The 19,278-nt window shown below is 34.5% G+C and overlaps 1 protein-coding gene across 11 annotated transcripts in view; it reads right to left on the bottom strand.

The window, feature by feature from the left end:
• The window catches only part of NAA16 (N-alpha-acetyltransferase 16, NatA auxiliary subunit), an 87,655-nt gene that overhangs the window by 57,186 nt on the left and 11,191 nt on the right, over positions 1–19,278 (bottom strand). For 8 of the 11 annotated variants that reach the window (XR_009048987.1, XR_009048994.1, XR_009048995.1 and 5 more), the window contains 4 exons: positions 13,562–13,715; positions 11,037–11,156; positions 8,217–8,312; positions 3,466–3,572 (listed from right to left, as the gene is read on the bottom strand). Coding sequence is in view for 2 of the 11 variants with exons in the window: in XM_057707236.1 (XP_057563219.1) it covers positions 3,466–3,572; positions 8,217–8,312; positions 11,037–11,156; positions 13,562–13,715 (477 nt within the window). In the remaining 9 variants the exon portion in view is untranslated. Of the gene's footprint in view, positions 1–3,242; positions 3,354–3,465; positions 3,573–8,216; positions 8,313–11,036; positions 11,157–13,561; positions 13,716–15,300; positions 15,332–19,278 lie in introns of those variants that run through there. The other 3 variants (XR_009048993.1, XM_057707237.1, XR_009048988.1) reach the window with 3 other exon arrangements.

The raw sequence follows: 19,278 nt of genomic DNA, 5'->3' as shown, positions 1-19,278 counted from the left end.
ACCATTTGACCTAGCAACTCCACTCCCAGGTATATACAGCCAAGAGAAATGAAAACATGTATATGCAAAAACTGGTACACAAATGTTCATAGCATTTTTCATACTAACCAATAGATACAAACCATCAAAACGTCCATCAACTGATAGATAAATGTGGTATAGCCATACAACGAGACGTTATTTAGACATAAAAGAGGATGAAAATACTCATGAGTACTCATGCCACCACATGGGTAAAAATATTTATTTATGCTAAGTAGAAGAAGCTAGAAAAAAAAAGACCACATGCTGTTTGATTCCGTTTGTATGAAATGTCCAAAATAGGTAAATCCATAAACAGAAAGTCGACTCATGGTTGCCTGATTAGAGGAGTGGGATAGGCAGACATGAATGGGGTTTCTTTATCAGGTGATGAAAATTTTCTGAAATTACTGTGGTGATGGTTGCAAAACTCTGAATATACTAAAAATCAGTGACTCTCTTACTTCAAATCAGTCAATTTTATGGTATGTGAATTGTATCTCAATAAAGCTGTTAATAGAACAACAAAAAATACTGAAGGTAAGCTACTGACATCTAAGTGGTAGTGGCTAAGGACACTGCTAAATATCCTGTAACGTACAAGACAGCCCCCATAACAAAGAATTATCTAGCCCAATAGGTTGATAATGCAATTCTTCGTTGTGAGGGACTGTCCTGTGCACTGAAGAATGTTTAGCAGCATCCCTGGGTTCTACCCATTCGGTATCAATAGCACACCCCCACCACAGTGGGAATCAAAGTATCTCCAGACATGGCAAAATGTCCCCTGGGGGACACAATTTCCTCCTTGTCCCACCTTGAGAAGCACTGCTCGAGAGAAAGAGGACTTTCCAAACTGTTTTTAATACAACAGATGAACTTCCACAATAGAAATAAAGATCAACAAATCTGGTTACATTAAATCTTAGCTTCTTTATGTTTAAAAAAAAAATCTCCTTAGAAAAGCAAACCCAGGAAGGGAAAATATTTAACACCACCTAATGCTGGTAAGGGCACAGTGAACCTTTCACAAACTTTGCTACTGGTCACACAAATTGATGTTTACAGCTTTATAGAAACAGTGTTTATCAAGAATAACAAAATGTTCATACCATCTATCCATTAATTTAGTCTGAGAATTTATGAGAAAAAAAAAAAATCCTAAGTAAAGCTATGTGTACAAAGATATACTTTCTTAACAGGAAAAACTTTGAAAATCAAAGTTCAATAACTGGAGGTATGATTTTGATAAAAGACTATGCTGTCATTAAAAAGAAGATACTGAAGACTACACAGTAACACATTAAGTGCTTGTGAAATTGCTGAGGGGACGATAAACAAAATTTTTATGGTCAAAATTACTATAGCTACATATATACACCGCAAATAAATTCACAGGGAAAAAAAAATCTAGAATTATGAAAAATGCTTGTACTGCTCTTAAACTGTGAATTCACAATTTAAAATGCTGGAGAAATTTTTAAAATATCCTAAGCTAACTTCAAAAGATAATTTTATTTTCACAGTACCTGACATGGATTATTCTTTAAGACTTGGAAGTTTACAAAACCATAATTGTTTATCAGCCTTAACCTCTCTGAAATCCTACGAGAGTTAAAAATGCAGCCCCTAGCTAAAAGCAGGACTCACACTGCTGACCAGAAATATGCAGATTTTAAAATGCCCTTCTGAATAAACACAAATATATATGACCAAAATGATTTGAGAAGGATTTCTCATACTTGTACATTTTTTTCTCATCATACTAAGTTCTGACAACTTAAACTCAATTTTCTGCAGTTTAATTCAATTCTCAGAAGCACATGGTAAACATTCCTGTTGTGTGCTTAAAAATTAACACTAAAGAGATGTCAAAGGTTCCTATGTAGATTAATGCATTTTTACTGCCTTCTTTGAAAATGCAATTTCCAAGCTTTCTAAGATACCAACAAATGCTTAACACCTTTACAATGGTAATTTTGGACCAATACTGGAGGCATTTTTTTTTTAAGTCTATGCCTCTTAAGAAAACTGAGAAAGCCAGTGAAAGCTCAGTGATAGCATAAGAGGAACAAATTCTGTAGGGACCACTGTATTCAGTACTTGCTGTAAGACAGTGTTACAAAAGCACTACTCTATTCTAATCCACATACTTGTACTTCATTATTTCCGACATTTCGTCTCACCCTTCTTCTCTGTCACCCTTGACAAAATGATTAAGAGAAGAATTCTGGCAAATGCTAATTTAAATAACCTACAAAAATTATTGGTAGGCACTGCTACACGTTTTCATATGAATCAATCACTATCAAAAAAAAATCGACAGCAGAAAAAAAATCAATAGCAGTACCACTGCAGTCAAATAAAGCATACCACAAACATTAAAGAACTGTAAGGGTTTTTTTTAATTTAAATCATACTTTTTACTAATCAGGTACTATAGGTATCTTTCTAGAAGTGGAGATCTGCCCACTGGTGAGGAGACTGGGTGCACCAATGGTAGGAACAGAGTGCTGAAGTGCTCTTAGCCATCCTCAGCCTCTCCCCTCTAGATACTATCAGTTGTCCCTTTTAGTTTATGAAACCTGCTGCCAAAAGAAGAAAGTGTCAATCAATTATATCTATCACTGATCTTTTTTCAATATTTTATTATTCACAATTATTGCTAATTTACAAATAATTATGGGTCAAAGCTAAATAAACATAAAGTGATAGAGGTTTAACTAAAAATATTTTAGCATTTCTAATAAAATATCTTCCTTATCTAATAGTAACTTTCAAAAACTGATTACAGAAAAGAACACGAGATTTTAGACCTTAATAAATAAGAAGCAATGCTTGGAAGCAGAAGTATAACTTATTTTCTATTAACTTCTAATTTTCTGATTATCTCTCTCATACATAATCAAGTCTATTTCCTAATTTTAAAAAGCAGAAAGATGATTCTCTTTATTCGAAAACTAGCTAAAACTATCTTTATTAAAATGTAGCCTATTAGTTAAAACGAATAATGCCCAATGACATTTTACTGTTGCACTAACTTTATCCATCCTCTAACTTTAAAAGCAAGCATAATTAAGTCAAAAATCCACATCCATATTATAAAATAATAGATAATTAATCATGAATAGTTAATTACAGACCTCTGGAGACAATAGGTCAAATTTAAAATCCCACTAGAAAAGTATACCCATTAAAAACAACCACCTTTACTTTAGTGCTTTTATAAACTCTAAACAGTAAATTCCGCAGACTGACATTTCCTTTGATACTACTTACAGTACACACATATAACTTCAGTTCATCTACTATTAGACTTAGGTGCACCATTACTAGAATAAAGAAAGTGATAGAATCATGGCATATTATTTACAAGGTAATCTTTCTACAATAATTAAGTTAGTAAAAAGAGTACAGCAAAACTGAATAAAGACCAAATTTTACCTTTTCTGTATTGTAATATAAAGATTTCAAAGTAGTAAACAAGGGTGGGCAGCCTTTACTGAAGTTAACCCTCAGGAACGTATCCATTAGTTCTCTAAATTTTTCACCTAGAAACAAAAGTGTACTTTGTTACTTTGATTGATGCAAACAGTTCTCAAAATTATTTTATAAATAAAAATAAAACTCCTTCAGAAACAATGATTCCCCAATCCAATGTTTAAACCCAAAAAGTCAGTCCGTATTATTTGTTTGTTACCACCAAAGAGCATAACACCAAATACCTCGGTTGGCAAGTATATTTTCCCTAGATGTAGGTTCAAAACATCTTCAAGGAACACTTCAAAAGATAGGTGAACAAAATGACTGTGCAGCTTTGAGGAAAAGTAACCTACTATCCATTCTGAATACAGTCTCTACAGGAAGTATCTTTCCTAATCTCACTGACCAGCAAAGGCTCAATTCTACTATCTGCAGACATCTCAAAAGGCACTCTGCAAACTCTAAAAGGATTCTACGGTAACCAGTACTATATTTACGTAGCAGTCAAAATATCTTTTTAAACACTAACTCAGTACTTATAAATGTTTCCCAATCACCTAGTGATTTACTTCAACAGTCATTCATTCCACAATCATCTATCAAGCACCTACTATATGCCAGGCACTGTTCCAGTATCCAGGATACAGCTGTGATTAAGGCAAAAAATGTTTTAACTCTGCCCTCATGGAATTTATTAACATTCTAGTGAGTGAGATGGACAATACATAAAATAACATACTTAGGACATCAGACAGAGCCCTGGGGCATGCTAACATTAGAATTAAATAAATACCCTATTTGTAACATCAAGTAAATAAATCTTATTGCTAAACCCTTACCAAAAGGCTTCAATATCACTTTTTAAAAGCAGAAAAAAATTGAAAAAAATTTAATTTTAAATACAAAGGCTCTAACTTTTTGACTAGTAAGGGTTAACATTAAGGACATGGATTTGTCCACTCAAAAGAAAAAAAGAAAAGATACATATATATCATGAATGGTTTAAGCTAAACTAAGACTACAGAAATGACCTTTCTTAAGGTTCTTTATGAATCACAACATTTTACCAAAGTACTCAACAACCCAAGTGGTTATTTTTATTTGTTGTGACTGACACCACTGAACAGAACATGCATACTCAACATATTACAGATATCATAAAAATCAGGAGAAATTTTAAGTTTTGAGTGAAAAATTTATCTAATTTAAAAAGATTCAACATTTGTTACCTCAACTTACTATAAAGAATGTTTCCAGATGATCTCTAATCTTTATAACAGAGGAAGTGCAGGCAAGATTTGATCTCGGAAACTACTTTTGATTCTTAAAGAAGTAATGATGTATATTTAACCCAGAGTGAAATTTTGTGCAATCTTGATAATCTGCGATTTTTCAAAAGATTACATACAAAGTATACCAAAACAACACAAAATATCACTCTGGGTTGAACACACATGATTACTTCCTTAAAAATCAAAATAGTTTTAGAGATCAAATCTTTCCAGCACTTCCTCTGATACAAAGCAAAGGTTAACGATATTGTGGTAGGCAGTCAGAGATGTTGCTTATTTCACGTGTGACACTGTCCACTAAAAACCTCAGTTTCTCCACTATAAGATAAGGATAACACCACCAGCTCAAGAGTACTCTTGCAAGGCTCACACAAGATGAAAAGTACAAGACATAAGCACACAGTAACCACTCAATAAATGTTGTCTATCATTATACGCCTTGACATCTGACAGCTACCATATTTCTATAGTTAAGAATGTTTTCCACATTTGCTATCATCTACTGAGAAAACAAGCATTTTATCTTCATGTCAGAGGCTACTCTGAACTCTTCAACTTCCTCAATCTATTCAGATCATACTGGCAAGACCTCATTTAAAAGACAATGTACCTCAGCCATCAAGTATCCACTACATGGAAAGCCTCTTCTCCCACTAAACTGTCAGTTCCACTGTGCAGCTAGCTATGAGAAAGAATGGGGGAGGTCTTATGTACTGATAACCTGGGAATTTATTCTAAATAATGGTGCATGTTCTCACTATTAAAAAAAAAAAGGATAATCGTGTGACCTAATGGAGGTGTTAACGAACACTACAGTGGTAATAATAATGGAATATATTAATGTATCAATTGATAAATCATACTTTTAAACTTACATATTATATATCAATTATATCTTAATAAAAAATAAATAAAAATAAATAATCCAATGAAACAAAAATAAAATAGGAGCAAAATTTGATTACACTCTCTGCTTAATACTCTGGATTGCCTCCTCCCCTCTCTCTTCCTCCCTGGCCAGTGACGACCAATGGACCACGATGAATTAGACTAGTTATTTTGAAAAGCTCTGTTTTCACAGCCCTTAACGTTTCAGGCTGTTGGAGAATCTCCCCAGGACTTCAGCTGTGTCAACTAATCTGTAGGTAAGAAACCTGTTTATCTAAAAACCAGAAAGTATTTTTCAAAACTTGCATCCTCAAGTTTCATCACATTTCTTGAAAAAGATCTTACTGCCTTTGATAATGCTGAGATATCTTTCTCACTGCACATAAAAACACTTCTAAACAGGCAAAAAAACTCAAGTATTTAGCTGTTGCACAGGTGCAATTAAGTAGCTGCACAATTTTATATAGGGTCCCTAGAGCTTTGTAAATACATGTTATGTTAGAACCTCAAACGATGCTGACCTTGAAGCCCAAGCCGTCAAGACGCCTCAACTGAGGCCTAGCTTATAAAAAGATCCTTTTAGCATCTCAAAGACAGAATGTCCGGGAGGGTTCAGGATGATTCCACTTTAACCTAAATCACACTTTACAATCAACACTGGCTCCAGGCTATCTTTCAGTAAAAATATATTTCCTCCCTTATACACAAAAGGCCACCTATGGTATGATTCCAAGTATACAAAATGTCCAAAACCAGCAAATCCACAGGTATAGAAAGTTAGGTTACTGACTGTCTGGTGCAGGGACAGGGGCAAGGAGTGACTGCTAATGGGTGTGAGTTTTCTTTTTGGAGTGATGAACATTTCCTGAAACCAGAAAGTGATGATGGTTGCAGAGCTCCCAGAGCATACTAAAACACAGAGATGCACACTTCAAAAAGTGAATTTTATGGTATGTGAGTTATACTTCAAAAAGCTGTTTAAAAAAAAAAAGGAGATATAGAAATGTGAGCCCAAGCATCTTTCAGAAAACGCTTTTACTAGGGAAATGCCTCCCCACCCCACCCCAGTACATACCCTCTTGGAAATTCACAATGCATATACTAAAAGTTCTAGGAAGTCCTGCAGAAACCTGATTGCTGAATTTAGCCAAGTTTCCCAAACTCACTTGACCAAAGAACAACATCTCAGTACATGGGCACCCTCCCTACCAAGCATATTAACATTCACTTGGACTTAATGTTCCCTGGAAAACATTAGGAAATCTGTCTAATTCACAAAGCCAAAACAAAACAGAAAGAATCAGAAGAATACTATTTATTCATCATGTACGTAACTGAAAGGCACTATTTATTTTTTTTTAAATAAATTTGTAGCTACTGTCTAATCCAATACATTTGTAAGAGGTATTTCATATATTTTTAAAGTCAGTCAACTAAAAAGCTTTTAATGTCCATTAAGCTTTTGATAAAATTTGGGATACCAAATTGTACACTCTAAATATATGCTGTTTATTGTCTGTTAATTGTATCTCAATAAAAGTTCTTAAAAATTAAAAAAAGAAAAAACACAATTATTTAAATAAATATTTCCACTGTAAATGAGAATTTATTAGAAAATATACTCCACCTCCTCACCAGATGTTCAGAATAGAGATCTTTAAGTCACATTAGCTTTCCAGGGTCTGACTTGTATCAAAAGACATGTCAGAAGTCCCAATAAATAATTCATAACCTACAGCACTTGCAACTAAAAATAAAAGATGACTTTAAGAAAAAGGCACAATTTTGCATAAAATCATCTACAATGTCATTAACTATCTGAAGAGCTAATATGCTCTTTACCACTTATAAGCACAACAGCAAATGAGTTCAGCTACATGCTACAACTCAGATTAAGGTCATGAATATACTACGGTTCAATAAAGGCAAATCACAGAATACATACCACAGTGCTCCAATTTACATGAAGTACAAAAGCAGAGTTTTTGTTTTTGTTTCTAGGGATACAAAATACATGGAGCTCTACAAAACATGACAGCATGATAAAAAGCAAGTCTCAGGAATGTGGTCAACTCTGAGGAGAGAGGGCCTCGCACAGGATTGGTGATGTTTTTATCTTAAACAATGTGGCAGGCACAAAGAGCTCACAACTCTTTCTTTGAATTTATGTCCTAAAAGAAGATCTAGAATTTCAAAACTTCTACTACTTAAATCACAATACCTCACATATAATTTGTCATCAATTGTATGGAATTTAATTTACCTTCTAAATACGGTGTTTACTTTTCAAAGTCATGTAAGAAAAACAATTTTATAAAGAGAACTTCGGACACTTAAAACCAACATAAAGCTAAACCAACATAAATACTCTTAACAATATATGCATAATAAATTAATAACTGATCGCTCCCACCCCCAAGACTGGTGTAGATGTAAACTCTATTCCAGAAACAAGTTTTTAAAATGTGAATGGTGCTGAATAATTTCAACAAGTAATCATTAGTGTTAGAAAAGATATCCTAATATTATTACCTGGGACAAGATTCAAAGGTAATCTTCTAGGTGAAATTGCTCTGGGGTGCTGCTTACTAATTTCTTCATAAATTTGAAGCCTCTCTTCTAAAGTGCCTATTATCAGTAAATATGTGTGAGATTCAAAGCATCAAAACTTTTCTCTATGGTAAAATGCTAACAAACTTTAAAAATTATGTTATAAATTAAAAATCGCATTATCAATATTAAAGCTGCTCTCAGTTTTTGTAAGAATGACATTAAAAGCTCTGTGGCAGTGAAGTAATATAATCAGCAAACACCATTTTAAATCCAGCATCCAGAGAAACCTAATATTCATCACAACAGACTCTATATCCAACTCAAATCTTATACACACAAGACACACAGGCGCAAGACACACTGCACTTCTCTTATACTCCTGCATGCACAACCCACAAAAAGAAACTGTTCCTTTGTAACATATCTTACATAAATCCTCTAACCCAAAGTAACCCATATAAACCCAACAAAAGTCTGCAATACCTATTGATAGGCTGAAAGAAGCAACAGTTTTAGGGTCCTGAATACAATATTTCAAAAGATGAACTAAGTTTCTAAGGTAGCTTTGACACTTAAAATCTTCACTGAAACTCTATTATAAAGAACCCCATTAGTCCATGTCCCTGTCCGAGTGCCAAACAAAAGAACCCCATTAGTACAGACTTTTAAAGTCGTCTTCTAAAGTCTACTTCTCCCAAATATTATACGATATAAAATAACACTTCTAAAAGAAAATTATATCCTCCCCCTCAAGACCAATCTAGTTTTATAATACAAAATACAGGATCTATATGTAAACTACAATAACAATCTGCAGAATAGGATCTGGGTCTAGCTTATTATTCTAGAATAATATCCTGCAGGATTTACAAAGAGAGATTACATGCATTATTTCATATAAGCAATAAGACAATTTACAGCAGAATTTTAAGAAAAAGTAAACAAACCGTTTTTAAACTATAAAGTTCTAGGTGGATTTTAATTCAGACCACAGATATGTAATTACTGTAAGAATAACCCTCAGTGCTAGCAATCAAGGTATCTCCACAGTAAATGTAGTGTTCGGTATCAAGATTATAAACACGGCACTTCAAAAAGTAAAGTCTGATTTGGTTTACACTCCTTCCTTCCCCCAATAATATGTTTTGGAGCTCCAATGTGGCTGAATTTTAAACACTGGGATATGTGAAAAATTATTTTCACATTCTGTTAACGATTTGGAGACTTCATGAAATATTAAGGACCTTTACACTAAAATTTGCAAGAAGGCTATTGCATATTTTTGCCTAATCTTAGAGAATGGGACGAGCTATGAGTGTATAAAAAACACTTTCCCACTACCTCAAATAAAACCAGTCTTAAAAATCTAGTTAAATTAAGACAAAACCAAACCATTTCATTGCCCTATTTGAAGCCACAAGTTGGAGCTCCAGAACTTACCACAGGGGAGAAAAGGTCCTAAGGAACCTAAAAAAATAAAGTAATGTAATTAGTTTTATAATCAATCTATTTTATAGTAAGCATGGATCCTGATGATCCATATGGAACATGCTACATTCATTTTACTAAAACAGTTAAGTCATTAACATGTTCATAACTGGTAGCTTAAAGAAAAATCAGACATTTCACATTTTCAACCTTCAGACATGACTTTTGTCCTGTTTTTTTTTAAGACACATTATTGACCTAATCAATATTTTAATTTTCATTATTTTCTTAAAAACAATTATTTAAGGAAAACATGTCTTAATAATTTGTGACATTAAATTTTAAATCCAAACAGAAAACCTGGATTCAAGTATACAAGTGATTAGGATACAACAAATAAATTTTTCTCATAATTCTTCCTACTATAAATGAATATGGGCAGCTACCTATTCACCATACTTTTAAATTTAAAAATTCTGCTGTTTTATCACTCTTGAGTTTCATAATTATTTCATATTAGTTTCATAATTATTTCAATACACTTATTTACCCATGAGTAAATATATTAACAATATTAACTGCTCCTAAAGGTATCTCATTATGAAAATATTAGGGAAAATTTGGAATAATATCCTAGATTTCTGAAAAGGGTCCAGGTTATCAAAGTTCAAAAGAAGATGTATACATTTTATTCTATATAAATTAGCCCAGTTTTAAGGTAAAAGGATCGTTTTTTATGCTGATGCTATATACAACATAAACATACTCTCAGCAACATTTCTTTGGCCCAATTCTTATTCTAAGAGGTTGAGAGTAACAGTCCTCTAATTCTTTAAAAATATTAAATAATGATGACATTTCCCACAAAGGGAATGCCCAGTTTCTTCCCCAGCACTTTAGTCTAAATTGGTAACATTTTAGCGGATCAAGAAAAACCTAATATTGGGGACTGTCCTGGTGGTCCAGTGGTTAAGAATCTGCCTCCGAATGCAGGGAATGTGGGTTTGATCTGCAGGAACTAAGATCCCACATGCTGTGGGGCAACTAAGCCCGCGGGCCACACTAGAGAGCCCATGCACCGCGATGAGAGAAGCCGGTACGCCGCAATGAAGAGCCCGCGTGCCCCAACTAAGACCCGAAAATAAAACAAAATAAAAATAAAAATGAAAAAAAAAAGGCCTAAAATTATCTGTAAGCATTTAATACAAATATATGAATTCATTTTCACTCCCACGTTTAACCTGTAATTTTCCTAAATGGAAAAATGAATGCTGATATTAAAAATATGCATCCTCAAATAAGATTATAATTTTATATTTTACTATCCTTCAAACACTAGTTAAGAGAAGGTAGGAAAAAATCAGTACATACTAAGTTGTAGAGCTTTTTCCAAGCCTTCATAATAGCACCAATTTTCTGCATTCCGATCAATTAAGTTTCTGAATACTTCACTCGCTTCTTTTAATCTTCCCAATTTCAACAGCATTTCCCCTAAAATTAAGTTTAAATGTCACATTCATTTTACTTAAACATGAAATATCTTTCTGATCCCAGAAATTTCACTAAGCATTATTAGTATAATAAGTGTTTATGAAAGACACAACTGTATGTGCTTCCCTTCAGGGCTTGTTGCAATTTAAATAACTTAACATAGATAAATTCACAGCTTGCCTTCAGAAATGAACCTTTATTTACACATACTATTACATTAACATTCATTTTGGGCTCCCTTCCACACCCTGTATATATATCATATATATATATTAATTTGTTAGTAAAAATCTTTGCATTATGCACATTTTTATACACCCTTTAAGATAACAAAAGATACCCTATATACAGATTGGTAAATAATTCTAATGAAATATCCCTGCCTTCCTACTGCAAGATTTTCAATTTTCCTAATCAATTCTTACGTTAAACAACTCTCCATTCAATTCTTTTAGTGTCCTTTTCAGGTCACTAAAATTAGAGAAACAACTCACAAAACAGTTAACACTAAATATTTCACAGCAAGAAACTACACAAACCATGTTCACATGTGGGTCACCTCTAAGACTCAATTCCTTTTACTAAGCCATATAAATTGAAAGTGGGTATGGGAAGTGAGAATCTGAACTTCTCAGATAAAATGGAAAGCACACCTAATCCAGATAAAAGGGAGAATCTCGAAAAAGAATATATCTCAACTTTCTATCCCTAAGCTTTCCCACTCCCTTAAGAATCTGTTTCAAACCAACCCTTTAAAATGTCTTCAATCATACGTGCTATTTGAGCTTTCATCATCATCATATTATAGTGGTTATTACGTATACTATTTTACTATGTATATGTATTACATATTACTCAAGCTCTACAGTAAGACTAACAAGTGTAATTACCAGTTTTACCACTTTCTAGCTTTGTGACCTTGAATAACTTACAAAACATCCAATTTCCATTTCCTTACGTGCAAAATATCAACTACATCAGTCTGTTTTTATCATAATCAACTGAAATAACGTACTTAAAATGCTCAGCACAGTACTTGGTACAAAGGGAATACACATAAACATCTACTACTTAAAACTCAACAGTATGTCAACTATACTTCAATTAAAAAAATAATAAAAGGGGGGATAAAAAAACTATGACCATGCCCCATTCCTCCACAAGAGCAGAAGACAGCAGTTAAAAGGGCTCATGAAAAGACATGAAGGAACCTTAAATGCATATTGCTAAGTGAAAGAAGCCAATATGAAAAGGCTACGTACTGTATGATTCCATCTCTAATACATTCTTTAAAAGGCACAACTATGGAGGCAGGATTACTGGTTGCCAAGGGTTGGGGGAAGGAGAAACAAACAGGCAGAAGAGGATTTTTAGGGCAGTGAAACTATTCTGTATGATACTATAATGGTAAATACATGTCATTACACATTTTTTAAAACCTAGACAGTGTGCAACACCAAGAGTGAACCCAAATGTAAACTACAGTCTTGGAGGGTAGGGGGAACTGCTCTAAAAAAATAAAGTCTATTAAAAAAAAATTTTTTTTTTAAGTAAAGGCTCTGAAGTCAAAAAGCTATGTTTAGAAATTAACTCTACCTCCTAAAAGGCTGGGCGACTTTGGGCAAGTCCTTAACCTCTCTTAATTTCTTCAAATATAAAAAGGAATAATAAGTAATACCCATGTTATAAGTGCTAAAAAATTAAGTGAAATTAGCAGTTTAAGCAATTAACTTACAGTGAAAAAAGTAAATAAATCTTAGTATTTTTATTAAGCTTTAGAAGTCCTGCAACTATATGAGATTTTAGTTTTAAACTAATTGTTAATTTAAATGGACATCCTATTTAATACAGTATTGCTCAGGAAATGGGTGATTGATGAGCAAAGTTAAAAAGAAAAATGTATTTGACTTTGTTGAGAAACATTTTTAACAAACTATTTCTCAGAATCTTGTCTCCTTAATTAGCCCATAATGAAAATAAATGTACCTTGCTTTCATGATGATCCCAGTGTCATCATTTACTATTCTCATTTTACTACATATGGAGATAAATATTGAAGGAGGGGGATGAATATGAAGGCAGGTAACATACTGTTTAAGAAAATGGAATCTGGAGTCAAAAATCCCTGCACTCAAATACAGCACTACACAGCTTACTTAGCTGTGTGACTCTGGGCAAGTCACTTAACCTCTCTGTTCCTCAGTTCCTGATCTCTAAAATGGATGTAACAACTACATATGGGGTTGTTATGAGGATTACATTAAGTAATAATGGCTTAATAATAAAAGCATTTGGAACATTGCCTAATACATAGTAAGTCTCATTTAAGTGTTAGGACATAATAAAGTATATAGCTTTTATTCTTTAATTGAGGCCATTAAAAAAGAAGAAGCAATTCAACTTACCTTTAATTTCTTCCACCAAAAGTTTATCACATATTTGTTTCTCATATGTTTCTATATGTTCCAAAGATTCCTGAAATAGAGCTGCCTCCCTCATTACTTGATTCTGGTACAGTATCAGTTCACTATATTCATAGTCTACTTTGTTGGGAGGAACCTGAAAAAAATAACCAAACTATCTTATTTATATAATAACATAAAGCGATTACAGATCTGCTTTTAATTTAATTGCTTTCTCAGCACAGTCATTCACACAGACTTTAAAAGCAATCCATAAGCAGTTACAAATAGAAGAGTGATTAACAGCCAAGAAGATTAACATATTCTTTAAAACAAATAAAAGAGTAGGGACTTCTGCCTACAGCAAAGTGAAAAGGTCACCAAATCCTATTACCAAAGAAAAGTATAAAAATGATTAAAATCCTAAAGAATCTTCCCCAAAATCTACTAGAACTAATAAAGGAGTTTAGCTAGGTGACAGAATATAAGATCAAAATATGAAAATCAATTATATTTCTATATACTAGGAACGAACAATATGGAAATGAAAATAATTTCATTCACAACAGCAACTAAACGAACAAAACATTCAGCAATAAATTTAAGAAACAAGACCCATACACCAAAAACTACAAAACATGCAAAGAGAAATTCAGGACCTAAATAAATCGACAGACATTTCATTTCATGTACATGGATCAGAAGACTCAATATTTTTTTGACTAAAATATTTATTCTCCCCAAATTGATCTAAAAATTCAGTGCAATCTCTATCAAACTCTCAGCAAGCTTTCAGAGACTGACAAGCTGATCCTAAAATTCAAATGAAAATAAAAGGAACCCTGCATGGAAAAAAGAATCTTAAGAAGAAAAACAAAGCAGGAAGACATGCACTTCAAATTTCAAACATACTATAAAGCTACAGTAACCAAGACAGTGTGGTTGGTATTGGCATAAGGATACACATATAGATCAATGGATACAAGGTTCAGAATACAAGGTTCAGAAATAAGCTTGTATATTCTGGTCAACCGATTTTCGACAGATGTGCCAAGACACTTCAATAGAGACAGGGTAGTCTTTTCAACAAATGATGGTGGGACAATTTAATATCCATGTGCAAAAAAAGCCTTAGATACACACTTCATACCATATATAAAAATTAACTCAAAATAGCTCACAGACCTAAATGTGAGCACTAAAAATATAAAAGAAATCGTAGAAGAATAGGAGAAAACCTTTGTGACCCCTTGCCTTAAAAAAAAAAAAAAAAAAAGGTAAACTGGACTTCATCAAAATTATAAACTTTTCCTCTTCAAAAGACACCATTAATAACATGAAAATACAAGCCACAGACTAGGAGAAAATATCTGCAAATGACCTATCTGATAAGGAATTTGTATTGAGAATACACAACTCTTACAACTCAGCTCTAAGACAAATGACCCAACTAAAAACGGGGCATAAGAGTTGAACAGACATTTCATCAAAGAAGAAACATAAATGGCTAATAAGAACATGATAAAGTGCTCAATATCATTAGTTGTTAGAAAAATACAGACACACAAAACAGATACTACCACATACCCACTAAGGTGGCTATCATCAAAAAATGGGACAATAACAGGTGTGGGGATAGGTAGAAACTAGAATTCTCACACACTGCTAGTAGGAATGTAAAATGGTTCAGCCACTTAGGAAAACAACTGGGCAGTTTATTAAAAAGTTAAATATATACTTACCATATAACCAAGTAATTTCATTCCTAGGTATCTACCCAAAAGAAATAAAAACATATGTCCACACAAAAACTTATGCACAAATGTTCACAGCAGCATTATTTATAACAACTAAAACTAAAAACAACATATATGTCCATAAATTGACAAATGGATAAACAAAGTGTGGTATATCCATATAATGAAACAGTATTCAGCATTAAAATGGAATGAATCACTCATACATGCTCTGATACAGATGAATCTCAAAATCATTCTGAATAAAAGAATCTACAGACAAAACACTACATTATGAGTGCCTTTATTTGAAGTTTCCAGAAAGGGTACATCTATACAGACAGAAAGCAGATCAGAGGTTGCCTGGGACTGGGGATGAGTAGAAACTGACAAATGGGCACAAAAGAACTTTTGCCGGGGGTGATAAAACATTCTAAAACTGGACTCTGGTAATGGCTACATAACTATAAATTTACTAAAAAATTTTTTTGAGATTTGTTTTTGAAGAGTAAGTGATGAAGTAAAAGAGGCAAAGCTGAAGCCTAGAGTAGCTGTACAGAAGAAATCTTTAGGGAGGATAGCTATCTGCCCTGGAAAACCCCAAACAGGTTCAGGATTCTCAAATGACAAGTAAACAGAGGGTGCAGGAATGAGAAATGGGGCTCAAGATTAAGGCATTAACTGAAAGGCTGACCCCGACCTCATTTCCATCAACTCAGCAGCCAAACCCTTGTTTAAATTACCCTGTAACCAGATATCCATCCCACTCGGAGTTAAGAGCTCTTCTTCAAAGAAAGTAGACAGCCCTACAGAACTGGATGCTAAGGCTGGGGGGGTGATATTCGCTGCACCATTATTCACAATAGTTACATGGAAACAACCTAAGTATCCATCAACAAATGAATGGATAAAGATGTGAGATACACACACACACACCAGAATAATATTCAGCCATGAGACACAAGGAATTCCTGCCATTTGCTGGCTTATACTTACACAAATGTGTAAGTACATTCCCTAATGTTATAAAGAACCAGAAATATTGATATAACTATTATCAGGAGAAATGGGAAGAGATGGTGAGGTAACATAAGAGAACTATATACTACTCTACCATAGCAAAAACTGGTTGAGAATGCCTAAAATAGATATAAAAAAGTGCATGTGCATTATTGAGACATATGGAGGGCTGTGTTCTTCCATGCCTTCTCTGAACTAGACTCTGGATAGCAAGGCAGGGACAGAAAGGTAGAACAGGGGACTGTTATGTGTACTCTGTAATGAGAATTACTGGATAAATGAAATGAAAAAAAAAGTCTACCACTCTAGCAGGTAAAATCAGTTTGGCGATCATTCCAAAGAATACCTTGCCTTTAGGGTAATGTACCTTAAAAAATGGTAACTTTTTTTAGAAAAAATTTTCATCAAGAAAATACAAAGAGGATGATGTCAGGAAAAACAGCATTGTAAAGTACTCCAAAAATTCACCTCTCCATAAGAGCAAGGAAAGAAGTGGCAAAAACTGTCACAATTACTGTTTTCAGAACTCTGGAAATTAACCAAAGGCTTATGGCAACCTGGGGAGCATTTACCGAAGAAAAACAGTGAGATCTTAGTAAGACCAATGAGTTTTGTGTCATTTTAACTTGCCCTGGTCCTATCCAATGCTCTCCAGCTACACAGTAGCCCTAAAAAATAAGCTTGCATTCCCAGAGCAGCTTGACAGCCACCCATGAAAACAGAACAAAGCTGGAGCTCTTTCAAAGCCTCATTCCCAAAGAACTGTAATTAACTGACCTATCTGTTGGTTCACTGCAAGACTCCAAGTACAAGCCTAACTCAGAGTTGGCTCAGAGCAAAAAACCTTGAGGGGGCAGGGGAGGGCCGAAAGTGCTTATCAAAAGTGATTACAGGCATGTGTTTTACCTTTATAGTGCCTGAAAGATGGATAACAGTCAGGGCCAACAACAGACTAAACAAAAACCTTAAAGTAAAAGCTGGGAAATGTGATGTCCATAGGGGCTTTGAAAAGTCACACACATGCAGAGTTACATAAACGTTCCAGAAAGACCTGAGAAAGCCCTCAGCTCTCACCTCCTGCTGACCTTGAGACTGTGACCTTTCACCTTAAGAGGTGAAAGCTAAGGTAGAATTGTAAACTGCTTGGCTTAGTACTAAGGCATACACCACACACCCACAGAAAAACCCACAGAGAAATTTAACAAAACTACAAGTTGGTTCTTTGATAAGATCTACAAAACTAACAAACTTTTAGCTGGGATGACCCAGAAAGAAAGACTATTGAAACTGAGAATAAAAGGAGAGACATTACCACAAACCCTGCAGAAATAAAAAGGATTATAAGGGACTATTATGAAAAATTGTATGCCAACAAATTAGATTACCTAGATGAAATGGACTAACTCCCAAAAAACACAAGCTGTTAAAACTGACTCAAGAAGAAACAGAAAATCTTAACAGACCCACAGCAAGCAGAAAATAAATTATAACCAATAAACTTTCCATAAAGGAAAGCCCAGGACCTGATGCCATCACAGGTGAATACTACCAAATGTTTACATAAGAACTAACACCATCCTTCACAAACTCTTTCAAAAGACAAGAAGGAACACTTCCCAATTCATGCCATGAGGCCATATATAGACATCAAAAGAACAGTACAGATCGTATCTCTTATCCCAGTATCTCTCACTAATAATCAAAGGAACACAAATTAAAAGAATAATGAGGGAATTCCCTGGCAGTCTAGTGGTTAGGACTTGGCATTTTCACTGCTGAGGGCCCAGGTTCAATAGCTGGTGGGTGAACTAAGATCCCACAAGCCTGCAAGCCATGTGGCACGTCCAAAATATAAATAAAAGCTTAAAAAAAAAAAAAAGAAGAAGAAGAAGAAGATAGGGACTTTCCTGGTAGTGCAGTGGTTAAGAATCCACCTGCCAATGCAGAGGACATGGGTTCAAGCCCTGGTCTGGGAAGATCCCACATGCCATGGAGCAACTAAGCCTGTGCATCACAACTACTGAGCCTGTGCTCTAGAGCCTGCGAGAGTGCTGAGCCCGGGTGCCACAACTACTGAAGCCCGATACACCTAGGGCCTGTGCTCTGCAACAAGGGAAGCCACCACAATGAGATGCGCACGCACCACAATGAAGAGTAGCCCCCGCTCTCCAAAAGCAGAGAAAGCCCCCGCGCAGCAACAAAGATTCAATGCAGCCAATTAATTAATCAGTTAATTTTGAAAAAAAGAATGAGATAAACTTCACATTCAGAAGACTGGAAAAAGTAACAGAGCTGACATCAAGCGTCAGTAAAGATAGAGGCAAACAATAACCATAAAACCTTGCTAGTGGGCATATATATTAGTACAGGTACTTCAAATTAGTAAAACTGAAGGCACGGAGCCACAACTCTGCAATTCCAGTTTTAGGTATAAACTGAAGAGGAACTCACAACTGTGGCTAATGAAACAATAGACAAGAATATTCACTGCAGCACTTATTTTTAACAGAGAAAAAGTAGAGTAGATTAGCTTGTTTATGTAACAGAACACCAAAAAGCAGTTTAAAATGGATAAACTAGCCCTACATGTATCAACATAAGATACATCTAAAGAAATGCTGAATTTTAAAATCTGCATATCATTCATGTAAGATCTTAAATATACAAAATAATAGTTTGTAACTTTTATGGACTTTACATAATGTGAACATGACTAGAAATGATCTATACCAGGGACTTCCCTGGTGGTCCTGTGGTTAGAATCCACCTGCCAATGCGGGGGACATGGGTTCAATCCATGGTCTGGGAAGACCCCACAAGCCAAAAGGGAACTAAGCCCACGAGCCACAACTACTGAGCCCATGTGCCACAACTACTGAAGCCCTCGCACTTTGGGGCCTGCATGCTGCAACTACTGAGCCCGTGTGCTGCAACTATTGAAGCCCATGAGCCTACAGCCCGCTT

This window comes from Hippopotamus amphibius, chromosome 14 (genome assembly GCF_030028045.1).
Source record: "Hippopotamus amphibius kiboko isolate mHipAmp2 chromosome 14, mHipAmp2.hap2, whole genome shotgun sequence".
Lineage (NCBI taxonomy): Eukaryota > Metazoa > Chordata > Mammalia > Artiodactyla > Hippopotamidae > Hippopotamus > Hippopotamus amphibius.
This window is presented reverse-complemented; position numbering and strand designations above follow the sequence as displayed.